The 17,286-nt window shown below is 44.0% G+C and overlaps 1 protein-coding gene across 1 annotated transcript; it reads left to right on the top strand.

The window, feature by feature from the left end:
* The first annotated feature begins 190 nt into the window (after positions 1-190).
* Positions 191-7,259, top strand: dlk1 (delta like non-canonical Notch ligand 1). The gene is made up of 6 exons (XM_014212233.3): positions 191-351; positions 715-794; positions 1,003-1,066; positions 1,402-1,532; positions 2,997-3,138; positions 3,897-7,259. The coding sequence occupies exons 2-6, from the start codon at positions 725-727 to the stop codon at positions 4,687-4,689; spliced, it is 1,200 nt and encodes a 399-aa protein (XP_014067708.1). The 5' UTR covers positions 191-351; positions 715-724; the 3' UTR covers positions 4,690-7,259.
* The last annotated feature ends 10,027 nt before the right edge of the window (positions 7,260-17,286 follow it).

The raw sequence follows: 17,286 nt of genomic DNA, 5'->3' as shown, positions 1-17,286 counted from the left end.
GTATCATAAACAATGACGTCTTACAAAACAAATGAGATTGAATGATTATGGCAATGAACCCTGCTGATACTTTTGAGAAGTTTGTATAGATTGCGCTGCAAATGATTGAACAGATAACGTTAGGCTACGTGTGCCTTTCCCCTCATGTGTTCAGGAGGTCAGAGGACTGGACAGCTCCTTTCCTAAATCAGACGGGAGGAGCCAAGCGTGGACCATTATGCTGTCTACTCTATCACACAAAAACCTCACGTCTGAATAGCTACACCGCCGTCTTTATTCCAGTAAATATAGTGCCATGCTTGGACGCATCCAATATGACTGACTAGCTAGGTGAACAACTAAACGATATAGGTAAAATGTAAAATTTTAAGCAAAGTTATTGATTTAACAGTAAAGATTTAGGTTAATATCGTAGCGTTTTAGGATATAGTTCTGCTTGTCGCATTTTCGTTTGTGCTCGTGCGTAATTGGGTATCCTATGCTATTTAGCGCGTGGTGTGTAGGCTATTCTTTCAGAACAAGGGTTTGACGAATTTTAATTCAGGTCCGATGTTGCATGCACGTATAATCAACTTTTCAACAATGTCAACCTGTTCTTTTGAGGCGAGGGACTGGTCGTGCTGAGCGCAATAGGTTATCCTACTAAACCCTGTAGTTATTTTTGACAGAGAAATTAGAAACTGAGCTGCGACTTGATAAATGCTTATTTTACAGGAGACGAAGCATGCTGAAAATCAGGATGTGCCTCACAACATTTGGGTTATTTCTGGTCTTGAGTGTTGCCATCACTAAAGGTAATTTATCACATCATCCATTATAGTTTCCATTATAGCAATAGTACCCTCATTACATAGAGGCTGTCATTGAGATTTAATAACTTAATAATAAATCACTTACTAGCTGCGAGTATTTTCCTTTTAAATGATTGTTTTGTTTTATATTTTAGGTCTTTGAAAAGGCAATTCATAGCTAATCTCGTGTTTTCTCTTTCACATATCCAAGCTATTGAATGCAGCGCAGGGTGCAATCCTGAAAACGGCTACTGTGAAAAGCCTGAGGAATGCAGGTAATTAAATTCCCCTCAAATTATATAAGAGATCATCGGAAGTATGTTAAATATTTGTAGCAACCATGTTTCATCAACATAAGCAGTCCATTTTCATCTTATTTCACCCCATTTCCACATGGTCAAGTCGTCACAGACCAAACAAGAAATTATGTTTTTCATCCTGCTAATTCCAAGTTTAGATGTATTGTTTACAAATATATAAAAATCAACTTTTCCCAATCAATTATACAGTAATACACCCTGTGGAAACATCCAATAATATAGTCCAGCTGGGTGAGAAAAAACATGTGTGAAGCATAACAATGGTCTCTTCATCTGAATCATGTGTTCAGATGCAAACCAGGCTGGCAGGGGGTAACATGCACGCAGTGCATGCCCTTCCCTGGCTGTCTTCATGGCACCTGTGAGAAAGCATGGCAGTGCATCTGTGAAGAGGGCTGGATGGGGAGCCAGTGTGACCAAGGTGAGTCCAGTCCACTTTTCTCTCACGTCAGCCCTGACCATGTGAATAAGGTAGGATCCCATGAGATACAGCTGAATGATTCACCAATAGCACATACTTAGTTTAATCTTCAATATACTGTATATTTATGTACATTTTTATGACTTCGTGCTGAAAGAGAAAGCATCTGTTTGAGGGTGGAATGAACATAGTGTTTCCCGTCTCTGATGGCTGTATGTGCTCCACCATCTTAAAGACACCATGGTCCCGTCTCTGATGGCTCTATGTGCTCCACCATCTTAAAGACACCATGGTCCCGTCTCTGATGGCTCTATGTGCTCCACCATCTTAAAGACACCATGGTCCCGTCTCTGATGGCTCTATGTGCTCCACCATCTTAAAGACACCATGGTCCCGTCTCTGATGGCTCTATGTGCTCCACCATCTTAAAGACACCATGGTCCCGTCTCTGATGGCTGTATGTGCTCCACCATCTTAAAGACACCATGGTCCCGTCTCTGATGGCTCTATGTGCTCCACCATCTTAAAGACACCATGGTCCCGTCTCTGATGGCTCTATGTGCTCCACCATCTTAAAGACACCATGGTCCCGTCTCTGATGGCTCTATGTGCTCCACCATCTTAAAGACACCATGGTCCCGTCTCTGATGGCTCTATGTGCTCCACCATCTTAAAGACACCATGGTCCCGTCTCTGATGTCTCTATGTGCTCCACCATCTTAAAGACACCATGGTCCCGTCTCTGATGGCTCTATGTGCTCCACCATCTTAAAGACACCATGGTCCCGTCTCTGATGGCTCTATGTGCTCCACCATCTTAAAGACACCATGGTCCCGTCTCTGATGGCTCTATGTGCTCCACCATCTTAAAGACACCATGGTCCCGTCTCTGATGGCTCTATGTGCTCCACCATCTTAAAGACACCATGGTCCCGTCTCTGATGTCTCTATGTGCTCCACCATCTTAAAGACACCATGGTCCCGTCTCTGATGGCTGTATGTGCTCCACCATCTTAAAGACACCATGGTCCCGTCTCTGATGGCTCTATGTGCTCCACCATCTTAAAGACACCATGGTCCCGTCTCTGATGGCTGTATGTGCTCCACCATCTTAAAGACACCATGGTCCCGTCTCTGATGGCTCTATGTGCTCCACCATCTTAAAGACACCATGGTTGGGAGGTGTCAAATGTAGTCTACTTGTCACTGGTTTGTTTGTTTACAATTTAGATTGTGGCAATAAAATCATAACAAGCTCTGTGTGTGTGTGTGTGTGTGTGTGTGTGTGTGTGTGTGTGTGTGTGTGTGTGTGTGTGTGTGTGTGTGTGTGTGTGTGTGTGTGTGTGTGTGTGTGTGTGCGTGTGTGTACGCGTGTGTGTACGCGTGTGTGTACGCGTGTGTGTACGCGTGTGTGTACGCGTGTGGGATGACCTCTCCCAACAACATTCTATCAACTTTTTCCAGACACCAACCAGTGCTCATCTAAACCATGCACTGATAACTCCACATGCATCCAGACTGGCCAGGGAGGATACCTCTGCATTTGTCTGCCTGGTTACACAGGAGAGAGCTGCCACCTGAAAAAGGGATCATGTCTAACAAACGGGTATGAAAATCTGACATGGTTTGCATTATCTTAATTAAAACCTTAGTCTCTAAAGCTTTTTCAATACCAGATTAGGTGCCATTGAATCCATTGGGGGATCAACCCTTCTGCCTTTCAAATGGACACAGGCTTGTCTCTGGAGACTGATAGGTATACAGCCTTCCTTGACCGCCATAGTCTCACTGAATCCCACTATGGTTGCTCTTTGTTACACTGGCCTGTTATTGACTTTGAGAGGACCCCGGCCCGAAATTCATTACAGCTCTGTCTGTGTGTCCTTTCTCTTTAGTTGACAAGCAATCATTTCAGTTCTATTTAAATCCTCTAACTGAAATGACTTTTGCATGGAGATGTATATTACCTTTCTTTTTGGAGACTCTGAGAATGACTCCTAAACACTGAGCCCACATTGGAGCTCATTAATCATGGACCTTCATTAAGATTTGAAAGAAGGGCCCATTACTGTCTAGTGAATGTCTAGAGTGAATGTCTAGAGTGAATGTCTAGTGCAAGCAGCCATTTTCATTGCACTCACTGTGTATAACAGCATAATGATTAAAAAGGCATCCTGTTTGAACGGCTGTGAGCATGTGGCTGTGAGCACAGTACTGGCTAACAACAAAACATATCATTTGAATGGCCTTACACAACCTCTGAGATGTGACCGATACATTTCTTTTTTTTAAAAACCTCTTGAGCTCTTGTATGTTGCCATAATCCCTTAGAGAGAAATCAAAGTGAACTGGTTTACCCTTCAGCTCTCCCTGCCAAAACGGTGGCACCTGCTCCGACGCCGGTGGCTTGGCAGCCTACCCCTCCTGCGCCTGTCCCCTCGGATTCGCTGGAGACTTCTGTGAGATTGACACGGATAGCTGTAATCCCAACCCCTGCCTCAACGGGGGCAACTGCACCGACTACGGCCCTGCATTCACCTGCGCCTGCCCCGTGGGCTTCAACGGCCCCACCTGTAACAACACCCATGTGGACCCCCTCTCCCCCTGTGCTAGTACCCCCTGTGGGAACGGGGGCACCTGCGTGGTGGGGAGCCAAAAGAACAGGGCTGGGATGTACCATTGTCTGTGCCTCCCAGGGTGCACTTTCACTGGGCATGAATGTACACCGACCCAGCAGCCACACAGGCCCAAAGCCAAACTCAGGCTGGCCAAACTCTCCCCACCACACTACAGCCTACCTGCCCACGCCTTCCATAAACTACTAAGGCCCCCCGAGAGGGACCTTCTCAAGATCAGCCTGAAGGAGACGGTTCACTCGGCCTCTGCCGCCAGCCTGGTCACCCGCAGTCAGCTCATCTGTTTCGGGATGCTGGGCCTGCTCACCTGCCTGGTGATCCTGGGAACTACAGGTATTATCTTCTTCAACCGCTGCGAGACGTGGATGGCCAACGCCAAGTACAGCCATCTGGTGCGCCAGCAGAGAGAGCATCTGTTGAGAGCCAATAACAGCGAGGATGAGGGGGGCCACTCTGTCAACATCATCCTCCCTGAGAAGATCAAGCTCACCAGCTTTGGGAAACATTACACGTCAATCTGACATGTGGGTATTTTGACTGACCGTCTGCATGAGGAGTGTGTTTGAATGTGCAAGGACACCTACAAAACAAATGGAGAAGGTCATGGATTTAAAATAGATTTTAAAGAGAAAACTGAGGCTCCCTCTCTGAAAAATGCAGTTATTCTGTTCTAATGTAATCCACTATATGTGGAACTTTCTTCAAATAAGAGGATTGATGCTAAGATGTACAGGCAATATGCCTGGAAAAGAAGGACAATAATGTATGCCTGCCGAATTTTCAGGACATCCACAAGCTGTCGTTTTATCTCTTTCAGATGTTAACTTATAACATAAAAGTGCTTATAAAGCAAAATAATATTTTTTAAAGCAAAATAACCAAAACAACTGATTTTGATTCTTCGAAGATTTTGATCTGAACTAATTCAATATTTAACTTTCCATTTTTATACTGTAGTTAATTATGCATGAAATTGTGTACAAATTTCAGACTTTAAGTCAATTACAGTGGTTATCATAAAGCCCCAAGTTTATCATTGTATTACAAATCCTATTGTAGATATGCTGATATTTTGGACTAGAACCAGTGCTTTTGATGGTTAGATTCTATTAGTATTCAGAATGCTGTTGGTATTTGTCTTCTACATATTGTTGTTAGTGGATAGAATACATCTGCTTTTACAGTATTCAAGTGAACCACATCTTTGCATTTATACTGCTTTTTAGTTTTTGATTGAATATATATCTCTCTCTCTCTCTCTCTCTCTCTCTCTCTCTCTCTCTCTCTCTCTCTCTCTCTCTCTCTCATATATATATATATATATATACACACAAATATTATCAAAAAAATATGTCTGGAAATATCAGCAAGTATTGTCAATCTGTAATGAGCATAATACAATTGTTTCGAACCACCAGTAGTGGATGTTATAGTACCTTAGATATTCATCCCATTTTATGTCTAATTAGTATTCTTTTGAAGCACCAATTAATTCAACTCTATAATTCAGCAAGTGTATTTACCAATATGAATGTGACTGCAAACTCCTGCTTTGAACAAAACTCCATCCAATTTCTGTTAAAGATTTCATACCACAACACAAACATCGACCCCTGCAGTTTGTTTGAGGGCAAAATAGGATTAAAATGTGGGTGGCTTTAATTTACTTTTCCAGGCCAAGAAAATGTGGGTTGGAGCCATTAATCACTGGAAATGTCAACAACAAAAATAGGATGTTGTGTTTGTGTGTTTGGGGCACCAGCAGGAAGTTGGGTACCCAATTTTCACTCTAAAGTAGTCTGCCACATGAAATTTCAAACCATAAACATTGTATAAAACACAAGTGAGCAGTTTGGATGTCGTACTCTTATTGGTAACATTCGATTAGTTATAACCCACCGGGCAAAGACCTGACGTCAACATCAAATCAACATCCATATTTAGTTTTAACTACGTTTAATTAAACGTGATTTCACCTTGAAATACTGTCATTGATTTGTGTTTGAAATATAGGTAAAAATGTTGACAAAACATTTATAAAAACATTGATATTCATTGTCAGGTATGTTAAAATAGGTCTTTCATAGAATGTTAATTCAGTGTTTTTGCCAGATGGGAAAGGGCCTCTTATCCATCCTCAGTACATGTTACAGTGCTATGTGCTATGGGAAAGGGCCCCTTATGAACCCTCAGTACATGTTACAGTGCTATGGGAAAGGGCCTCTTATCCAGCTTCAGTACATGTTACAGTGCTATGGGAAAGGGCCTCTTATCCAGCTTCAGTACATGTCACAGTGCTATGGGAAAGGGCCTCTTATCCATCTTCAGTACATGTCACAGTGCTATGGGAAAGGGCCTCTTATCCATCTTCAGTACATGTTACAGTGCTATGTGCTATGGGAAAGGGCCTCTTATCCATCCTCAGTACATGTTACAGTGCTATGTGCTATGGGAAAGGGCCTCTTATCCATCTTCAGTACATGTTACAGTGCTATGTGCTATGGGAAAGGGCCTCTTATCCATCTTCAGTACATGTTACAGTGCTATGTGCTATGGGAAAGGGCCTCTTATCCATCCTCAGTACATGTTACAGTGCTATGTGCTATGGGAAAGGGCCTCTTATCCATCCTCAGTACATGTTACAGTGCTATGTGCTATGGGAAAGGGCCTCTTATCCATCCTCAGTACATGTTACAGTGCTATGTGCTATGGGAAAGGGCCTCTTATCCATCCTCAGTACATGTTACAGTGCTATGTGCTATGGGAAAGGGCCTCTTATCCATCCTCAGTACATGTTACAGTGCTATGTGCTATGGGAAAGGGCCTCTTATCCATCCTCAGTACATGTTACAGTGCTATGTGCTATGGGAAAGGGCCTCTTATCCATCCTCAGTATATGTTACAGTGCTATGTGCTATGGGAAAGGGCCTCTTATCCATCCTCAGTACATGTTACAGTGCTATGTGCTATGGGAAAGGGCCTCTTATCCATCCTCAGTACATGTTACAGTGCTATGTGCTTTTACTGTGATTTGGTAGAATATTGCTTATTGTGTTTTTCTTGATCTTTGCTAATAAAAATATAAACCAGTCTTCCTTTTTCAAATAAGATACATTTATCAAATACTGTATCTACAGCCTGACAGCCATCCCAAATTTATATTTCAACTTACAGGTCCAAATATATGTTTTTTCTCAAGAAGACAAACCTGGATAAAAAAAAAAGGTTAAATAAACTTCCTATCCTGGTCAGTTCGTATGGATTCTGGGCCTGTATCCTCAAAAGCCTCTCAGAGAAGAAGTGTTGAACTAGGATCTGTCCATATAATATTATTAATTATGATATAAAAGGCAAAACTGATTCTAGATCAACACTTTGTGAATACAGGCCCAGATCATTGTGTGGGTTCCTGTATCCGTATCCCGGAGCAGATTTTACAGAATGGTGTTTGCCACCACCTCGTGGAGAATATATCACCCTGTATCAACCAATCAACCAATGAAATAAACACCACTGGACTTTTATAAATTAGCCTACAAAACCTGTAAAGTTATTTACAAACTTAAATATTGACATATTCATGTATACCTTACAAATGAATACCCTACCTTATTATATATTTTTCAGCCACATCTAACATACAGTATAATCTACATAATAGAATATTTTAAAATACATTTAATAAGCATCAGACTAATCGGTTATTTGGTTATTTGCAGTGGTGTAAAGTACTTATGTAAAAACACTTTAAAGTACTACTTAAGTAGTTTTTTGGGGGTATCTTTGCTTTACTTTAGTATTTATATTTTTGACAACTTTTACTTTTACTTCACTACATTCCTAAAGAAAATAATGTACTTTTTACTCCATATATTTTCCATGACTCCCAAAAGTACTTGTTACATTTTGAATGCTTAGCAAGACAGGAAAATGGTGCAATTCAGGACCGTACATGCAGCCTCCATTTAAACCAGGGCACTCCAGGTCTGTTCCTGGAGAGAGACCCTCCTGTAGGTGTTCTCTCCAACCCTGTTCCTGGGAAAGATGTCTTCAGGAATAAGGCTGGAGTGAAAACCTGCAGGAGGGTTTCTCTCTAGGAACAGACCTGGAGTGAACACCTACAGGAGGGTATCTCTCCAGGAACAGGGCTGGGGTGAACACCTACAGGAGGGTATCTCCAGGAACAGGGCTGGAGTGAACACCTACAGGAGGGTATCTCCAGGAACAGGGCTGGGGTGTAAACCTACAGGAGGGTATCTCCAGGAACAGGGCTGGAGTGAACACCTACAGGAGGGTATCTCCAGGAACAGGGCTGGGGTGAACACCTACAGGAGGGTTTCTCTCCAGGAACAGGGCTGGGGTGAACACCTACAGGAGGGTTTCTCTCCAGGACCAGGGCTGGGGTGAACACCTACAGGAGGGTATCTCCAGGAACAGGGCTGGGGTGAACACCTACAGGAGGGTATCTCCAGGAACAGGGCTGGGGTGAACACCTACAGGAGGGTATCTCTCCAGGAACAGGGCTGGAGTGAACACCTACAGGAGGGTATCTCTCCAGGAACAGGGCTGGGGTGTAAACCTGCAAAAGTGTATCTCGCAAGAAACAGGGCTGGAGTGAACACCTACAGGAGGGTAGCTCTCCAGGAACAGGGCTGGGGTGAACACCTACAGGAGGGTTTCTCTCCAGGAACAGGGCTGGAGTGAACACCTGCAGGAGGGTTTCTCTCCAGGAACAGGGCTGGGGTGAACACCTACAGGAGGGTTTCTCTCCAGGAACAGGGCTGGAGTGAACACCTACAGGAGGGTTTCTCTCCAGGAACAGGGCTGGAGTGAACACCTACAGGAGGGTATCTCCAGGAACAGGGCTGGAGTGAACACCTACAGGAGGGTTTCTCTCCAGGAACAGGGCTGGAGTGAACACCTACAGGAGGGTATCTCCAGGAACAGGGCTGGAGTGAACACCTACAGGAGGGTTTCTCTCCAGGAACAGGGCTGGAGTGAACACCTACAGGAGGGTTTCTCTCCAGGAACAGGGTTGGAGTGAACACCTACAGGAGGGTATCTCCAGGAACAGGGCTGGGGTGAACACCTACAGGAGGGTATCTCCAGGAACAGGGCTGGAGTGAACACCTACAGGAGGGTTTCTCTCCAGGAACAGGGCTGGAGTGAACACCTACAGGAGGGTTTCTCTCCAGGAACAGGGCTGGGGTGAACACCTACAGGAGGGTTTCTCTCCAGGAACAGGGCTGGAGTGAACACCTACAGGAGGGTTTCTTTCCAGGAACAGGGCTGGGGTGAACACCTACAGGAGGGTTTCTCTCCAGGAACAGGGCTGGGGTGAACACCTACAGGAGGGTATCTCCAGGAACAGGGCTGGAGTGAACACCTACAGGAGGGTATCTCCAGGAACAGGGCTGGGGTGAACACCTACAGGAGGGTTTCTCTCCAGGAACAGGGCTGGGGTGAACACCTACAGGAGGGTTTCTCTCCAGGACCAGGGCTGGGGTGAACACCTACAGGAGGGTATCTCCAGGAACAGGGCTGGGGTGAACACCTACAGGAGGGTATCTCTCCAGGAACAGGGCTGGAGTGAACACCTACAGGAGGGTATCTCTCCAGGAACAGGGCTGGGGTGTAAACCTGCAAAAGTGTATCTCGCAAGAAACAGGGCTGGAGTGAACACCTACAGGAGGGTAGCTCTCCAGGAACAGGGCTGGGGTGAACACCTACAGGAGGGTTTCTCTCCAGGAACAGGGCTGGAGTGAACACCTGCAGGAGGGTTTCTCTCCAGGAACAGGGCTGGGGTGAACACCTACAGGAGGGTTTCTCTCCAGGAACAGGGCTGGAGTGAACACCTACAGGAGGGTTTCTCTCCAGGAACAGGGCTGGAGTGAACACCTACAGGAGGGTATCTCCAGGAACAGGGCTGGAGTGAACACCTACAGGAGGGTTTCTCTCCAGGAACAGGGCTGGAGTGAACACCTACAGGAGGGTATCTCCAGGAACAGGGCTGGAGTGAACACCTACAGGAGGGTTTCTCTCCAGGAACAGGGCTGGAGTGAACACCTACAGGAGGGTTTCTCTCCAGGAACAGGGTTGGAGTGAACACCTACAGGAGGGTATCTCCAGGAACAGGGCTGGGGTGAACACCTACAGGAGGGTATCTCCAGGAACAGGGCTGGAGTGAACACCTACAGGAGGGTTTCTCTCCAGGAACAGGGCTGGAGTGAACACCTACAGGAGGGTATCTCCAGGAACAGGGCTGGAGTGAACACCTACAGGAGGGTTTCTCTCCAGGAACAGGGCTGGGGTGAACACCTACAGGAGGGTATCTCCAGGAACAGGGCTGGAGTGAACACCTACAGGAGGGTATCTCCAGGAACAGGGCTGGGGTGAACACCTACAGGAGGGTTTCTCTCCAGGAACAGGGCTGGGGTGAACACCTACAGGAGGGTTTCTCTCCAGGACCAGGGCTGGGGTGAACACCTACAGGAGGGTATCTCCAGGAACAGGGCTGGGGTGAACACCTACAGGAGGGTATCTCCAGGAACAGGGCTGGGGTGAACACCTACAGGAGGGTATCTCCAGGAACAGGGCTGGGGTGAACACCTACAGGAGGGTATCTCCAGGAACAGGGCTGGGGTGAACACCTACAGGAGGGTTTTTCTCCAGGAACAGGGCTGGGGTGAACACCTACAGGAGGGTTTCTCTCCAGGAACAGGGCTGGAGTGAACACCTACAGGAGGGTATCTCCAGGAACAGGGCTGGGGTGAACACCTACACTTACATTTTAAAAACATGTAAATGGTGCCGTCTGGTTTGCTTAATATAAGGAATTTGAAATTATTCATATTTTACTTTTACATTTGATACTTGCATATATTTTAGCAATTACATGTACTTTTGATACTTAAGTATATTTAAAATCAAATACTTTTTTACTTTTACTCAAGTAGTATTTTACTGGGGGGACTTTCACTTTTTTCTATTATTAAGGTATCTTTACTTTTACTCATGTATGACCATTGGGGACTTTTTCCACCACTGCCTACAGGAGGGTACCTCTCCAGGAACAGGGCTGGAGAGGCCAGCTACTGTACAGGAGGGTATCTTTTTTATTTTATTAATTTTTATTTAACCTTTATTTAGGTAGGCATGTCCGTTAAGAACAAATTCTTATTTACAATGACGGCCTACCAAAAGGCAAAAGACCACATGTGGGGATGGCGGCTGGGATAAAAAATGTACAATTATAATATGTAACATATAGGACAAAACACACATCACGACAAGAGAGACAACACAACACTACCTAAAGAGAGACAGACCTAAGACAACAAGGAACAGGGCTGGAGATGCCTGGTTTAAACTGTGGTGTGGAGTATGTCCAGTAGGTGTCATCAGCCGTCCAAAAGAAAAGATCACAGCAGGCTACAGGTTTTATAGGACTATGGGGATGGTTAAGAGATATACAGCCAGCCTTGAGAGACAAGCCAAGTTGGGCAGGTAGCCTAGCGGTTAAGAGAGTTGGGCCAGTAACTGAGTCAGAGAATGTTTTCTCTGCTACTGCACGGCAAGCGGTACCGGAGTGCCAAGTGTAGGACCAAAAGGCTCCTTAACAGCTTCTACCCCCAAGCCGTAAGACTGCTGAACAATTAATCAAATGGCCACCGGACTATTTACATTGACACCCCCCCCCCCCCCCCCATTTGTTTTGTACACTGCTGCTACTCGCTGTTTATTATCTATGAATAGCCACTTCACCCTTACCTACATGTACAAATTACCTCGACTAACCTGTACCCCCGCACATTGCCTCAGTACCAACCCCCTGTATATAGCCTCGTTATTTTATTGTTACTTTTTATAATTTTTACTTTAGTTTATTTGGTAAATACTCTTTCTTGAGCTGCACTGTTGGTTAAGGGCTTGTAAGCATTTCACGTTAAGGTCTACACTCGTATTCGGCGCATGTGACAAATAAAGTTTGATTTGATTTGACAGGTCACTGGTTCGAGTCCCCAAGCCGTCTGTCGATGTCCCCTTGAGCACGGCGCTTAACCCTATTGCTCCTGTAAGTCACTCTGGATAACAGCGTCTGCTAAATTACTAAAATGTGAAATGGGTAGAGAGGAAGGAAAATGCAAATATATTGTAGACATTGATACTCTTACAGTAGCAACAACCTCACTCCCATCTATCCATCTATAGATAATATGATGGTGGTAGTGATGATGATGCTGATGATGATTGTGATGACCACAGAATCAATATACTGCACTGAGATTCATGACAATTATATATATATATATATATATATATTCTTTACTTTTATTTCACTACAAATTCTTATTTACAATGACGGGAGCCCACACTATATGTGTGAAGAAAAAAAAAAGGGATGACAATATCATAAAAAAATCCACAACAATAACGATTCCTCTGCACAGTGCACACATTGATGTGCGGTAGGATTTCTGATGTAATATTGACAGACTTGATGAAACATTTTAAGGCCTGCCATAAAGTTACTGTATAGAATGACGCTACTGTTGCTAGTTTGTGTGAGAATGCATACCCTCAGTCAGTGGCGCGCCGGTACACTGCTGCACTTCCATACACATCAGGTAGTAGGCCTAGTCGTACACAGTAGTGTAAATGTCTGAGGGATGTCCTGTACTGAACTCCATAGCCATCGGTGTTATTCAACAACAAAATCGGAGGAATGAAAGAAGCCAATGTGACCGTGGCCGTTCTGTGCTCTCTTGTCCTCCTAACTTAGCCAGAGGCCCCCCATCCCACCAGAGGGTCCTTCATTTTGGAATTATGGCCGTGGAGAGAGGGGCCTTGTTACCTTCAAAGGGCCTCGGGAAAAGCCAAGTGACGTCTCAGCACATCTATCATGGAGCTGTGTTCCCGTACAGTCATAAAACAGGCTCAGAACCACTCCGTGACTTCTGACCCGAGCTATTCCCTCAGCCCGATGTTACGGGAAGCCATAGCCCGTGGGCAACATGCACGACTCAAAGCATTCCCTCGTGTTTTCCTTTTCAGGGGTATATATGTGGCTAAATTCTATACATCATTTTAACAGGTACCCCTTGTCCACAGTGCACATAAATAGTGATGTGTTCCAGATGACGGCTGAGGGGAAAAAGGCCCTCAGCCGTCAGCTATCAATATGTCAGTGAGCTCGAAAAGGACCTGACACTTCACCTCTCTGTCTCGGGAGAGAACAACAGCCAGGCCTTTTTGTTACCTCTTGGTACAGATATTGTGAACAGTTATATTTTACACTGAGAACAATTTATGCATTATATCAGATACAGTGCCATACAAAAGTATTCAGACCACTTGGATTTCTTCACATTTTATTGTGTTACAAAGTGAGATTCAAATTGATTTAATCTGGGGGGTTTTGTCAACAATCTACAAAAAATACTCTCTAATGTCAAAGTGGAAGTTTTTTAGTATTTTTTTTAGATAAATAAAACATGTATAACTAAAGTATAGTTGTTGCATAAGTATTCAGACCCTTTGTTTAGGCAAGCCTAAATTAGTTCAGATGTGGCTTAACAAATCACATAAGTTATATGGACTCATTCTGTGTGAAATAATGGAGGTTGACATGTTTTTTTTATTGACTAACCCTTCCTCTGTCCCCCATACATACAACATCTATAAGGTCCCTCAGGCAAATATTGAATTTCAAGCACAGATTCAACCAGGGAGCTTTTTGAAAGCCTCAAAAATAAAGGCAGTAATTGGTAAATGGGTAACAATAACAAATCAGACATTGAATATATCTTTAAGCATGGTCAAGTTAATAACTATTTAGTGGATGATGTATTAAACCACCCAGACACATCAACGATGCAGTCGTCCTTTTGAACTGAGCTGCAGGACAGGAAGGAAACTGCTCAGGGATGTTACCATGAGGCCATTAGTGATTTTAAAGCAGCTACAGAGTTCAATGGCTGTGATGGGAGAAAACTGAGGATGGATCAACAACATTGTAGTAAGTCCACAATAATGAATAGTGAAAAGAAGAGTACAAATATACAGAATAAAGTAATACTGAGAAAAAAAACACAGCAAAGGAATACACATTTTAACCTAAGTGCAAAGCCTTATGTTTGGGGCAAATCCAACACGACACAAGCATGGTAGTGGCTGCATCATGGTATGGGTATGCTTGACATCTGAAAATACTGGGAGTTTTTCAGGATAAAAAGAAACAGGATGAGCTAAGCACAGGAAAAATACCTATGCAACGACTATATTATAGTTATTACATTTTTATTCATCTTAAAAAATATATAGAATGTATCTTACATTTTGACATTAAAGAGTATTTTGCATAGATTGTTGACAAACTGTCAATTAAATACATTTGAATCCCCCTTTGTAACAAAATAAAATGTGAAGAAATCCCAGGGGTATGAATGTTTTAGCAAGGCACTGTATGCTTAGGAATCTGTACAGCTGGGTAGGGGAGTTGCTTTAAAAAGAGAACGATAGCTGTACATTATAGATGCAGCTTCCAACTTCAGTAATGAATGTTTTTGGCACGTCCAACTTGTTTCTAACCAACTAATAATTACTGTTAAATCAGCTTACTCTAAACTGCAGACTCACATGAAATGGGATATCATCTTGAAACGTACTTACTTAATCCTCAAAGTGCCTTAAGGCACACAAGTATGCCGCTCAAAAGACCTGAAATGCCCTACTGTATGGAAGTTGTATTATGAAGACAAAGTAACTCTATCAATGCATTAGAGCTGCAGCTTTAAGCTTCAGTATATGAAATGTTTTTGACAGATTCAGCGCACTCTATACCGCAGGCTTAAACAAAATGGGATAATAAGGGTATTTCTAGAGACTGTACAGTAACAACTAAAACAAGCTATAACTATGTTATAATATGTGTTTAACTTCTATTTACACTTAAATGACTATACAGTGATGATAGAAAGTACACATGACCTTGCAAATTCTTCACAAGTTGATTTATTTATATTGGAGCAAGTTCTGAGGCTCAGTGAGAAAATATAACAATTTAAATCAAATCAAACTTTATTTGTCACGTGTCGAATACAACATGTGTAGACCTTACAGTGAAATGCTATACAAGCCCTTAACCAACAATGCAGTTCAAGAAAGAGTTAAGAAAATATTTACAAATAAACTAAAGTAAAAAATAATGTAAAAAGTAACACAATAAGATAACAATAACAAGGCTATATACAGGGGGTATTGTTACCGAGTCAATGTGGAGGCTATATACAGGGGGTATTGTTACCGAGTCAATGTGGAGGCTATATACAGGGGGTACTGTTACCGAGTCAATGTGGAGGCTATATACAGGGGGTATTGTTACCGAGTCAATGTGGAGGCTATATACAGGGGGTACTGTTACCGAGTCAATGTGGAGGCTATATACAGGGGGTACTGTTACCGAGTCAATGTGGAGGCTATATACAGGGGGTACTGTTACCGAGTCAATGTGGAGGCTATATACAGGGGGTACTGTTACCGAGTCAATGTGGAGGCTATATACAGGGGGTACTGGTACAGAGTCAATGTGGAGGCTATATACAGGGGGTACTGTTACCGAGTCAATGTGGAGGCTATATACAGGGGGTACTGTTACCGAGTCAATGTGGAGGCTATACTCAGGGGGTACTGTTACCGAGTCAATGTGGAGGCTATATACAGGGGGCACTGTTACCGAGTCAATGTGGAGGCTATACTCAGGGGGTACTGTTACCGAGTCAATGTGGAGGCTATATACAGGGGGCACTGTTACCGAGTCAATGTGGAGGCTATACTCAGGGGGTACTGTTACCGAGTCAATGTGGAGGCTATATACAGGGGGTACCGTTACAGAGTCAATGTGGAGGCTATATACAGGGGGTACTGTTACCGAGTCAATGTGGAGGCTATATACAGGGGGTACTGTTACCCAGTCAATGTGGAGGCTATATACAGGGGGTACTGTTACCGAGTCAATGTGGAGGCTATATACAGGGGGTACTGTTACCGAGTCAATGTGGAGGCTATATACAGGGGGTACTGTTACCGAGTCAATGTGCGGGGGTACAACTTAGTTGAGGTGATGTGTACATGTAGGTAGGGGTAAGGTGACTATGCATAGGTAATAAACAGCAAGTAGCAGCAGTGTAGAAACAAATGGGGGGGTGTCAATGTAAATAGTCTGGGTGGTCATTTGATTAATTGTTCAGCAGTCTTATGGCTTGGGGGTAGAAGCTGTTAAGGCGCCTTTTGCTCTTAGACTTGGCACTCCGGTACATCTTGCCATGCGGTAGCAGAGAGAAAAGTCTATGACTTGGGTGACTGGAGTCATTGACAATTTTGGGGGATTTCCTCTGACACCGCCACTCAGCAAAAAAAGAAACTCCCTCTCACTGTGAACTGAGTTTATTTTCAACAAACTTAACATGTGTAAATATTTGTATGAACATAACAAGATTCAACAACTGAGACATAAACTGAACAAGTTCCACAGACATGTGACTAACAGAAATAGAATAATGTGTCCCTGAACAAAGCGGAGGGGTCAAAATCTAAATTAACAGTCAGTATCTGGTGTGGCCACCAGCTGAATTACAGTGCATCTCCTCCTCATGGACTGCACCAGATTTGCCAGTTTTTGCTGTGAGATGTTACCCCACTCTTCCACCAAGGCACCTGCAAGTTCCCGGACATTTCTGGGGCGAATGGCCCTAGCCCTCACCCTCCGATCCAACAGTCCCAGACGGGCTCAATGGGATTGTCAATGGGACAGTCTGAGCACTGATAAAGGGATTGTGCATTCCCAGATGTAACTCGGGCAGTTGTTGTTGCATCCTGTACATGTCCCACAGGTGTTATGTTCGGATGTACCGATCCTGTGCAGGTGTTGTTACACATGGTCTGCCGCTGCGAGGTTGATCAGCTGTCTGTCCTGTCTCCCTGTAGCGCTGTCTTAGGCGTCTTACAGTACGTACATTGCAATTTATTGCCCTTGCCACATCTGCAGTCCTCATGCCTCCTTGCAACATGCCTAAGGCACGTTCACGCAGATGAGGACCCTGGGTATCTTTCTTATCGAC

Source organism: Salmo salar, chromosome 01 (genome assembly GCF_965601325.2).
Source record: "Salmo salar chromosome 01, fSalSal1, whole genome shotgun sequence".
Classification (NCBI taxonomy): domain Eukaryota; kingdom Metazoa; phylum Chordata; class Actinopteri; order Salmoniformes; family Salmonidae; genus Salmo; species Salmo salar.
This window is presented reverse-complemented; position numbering and strand designations above follow the sequence as displayed.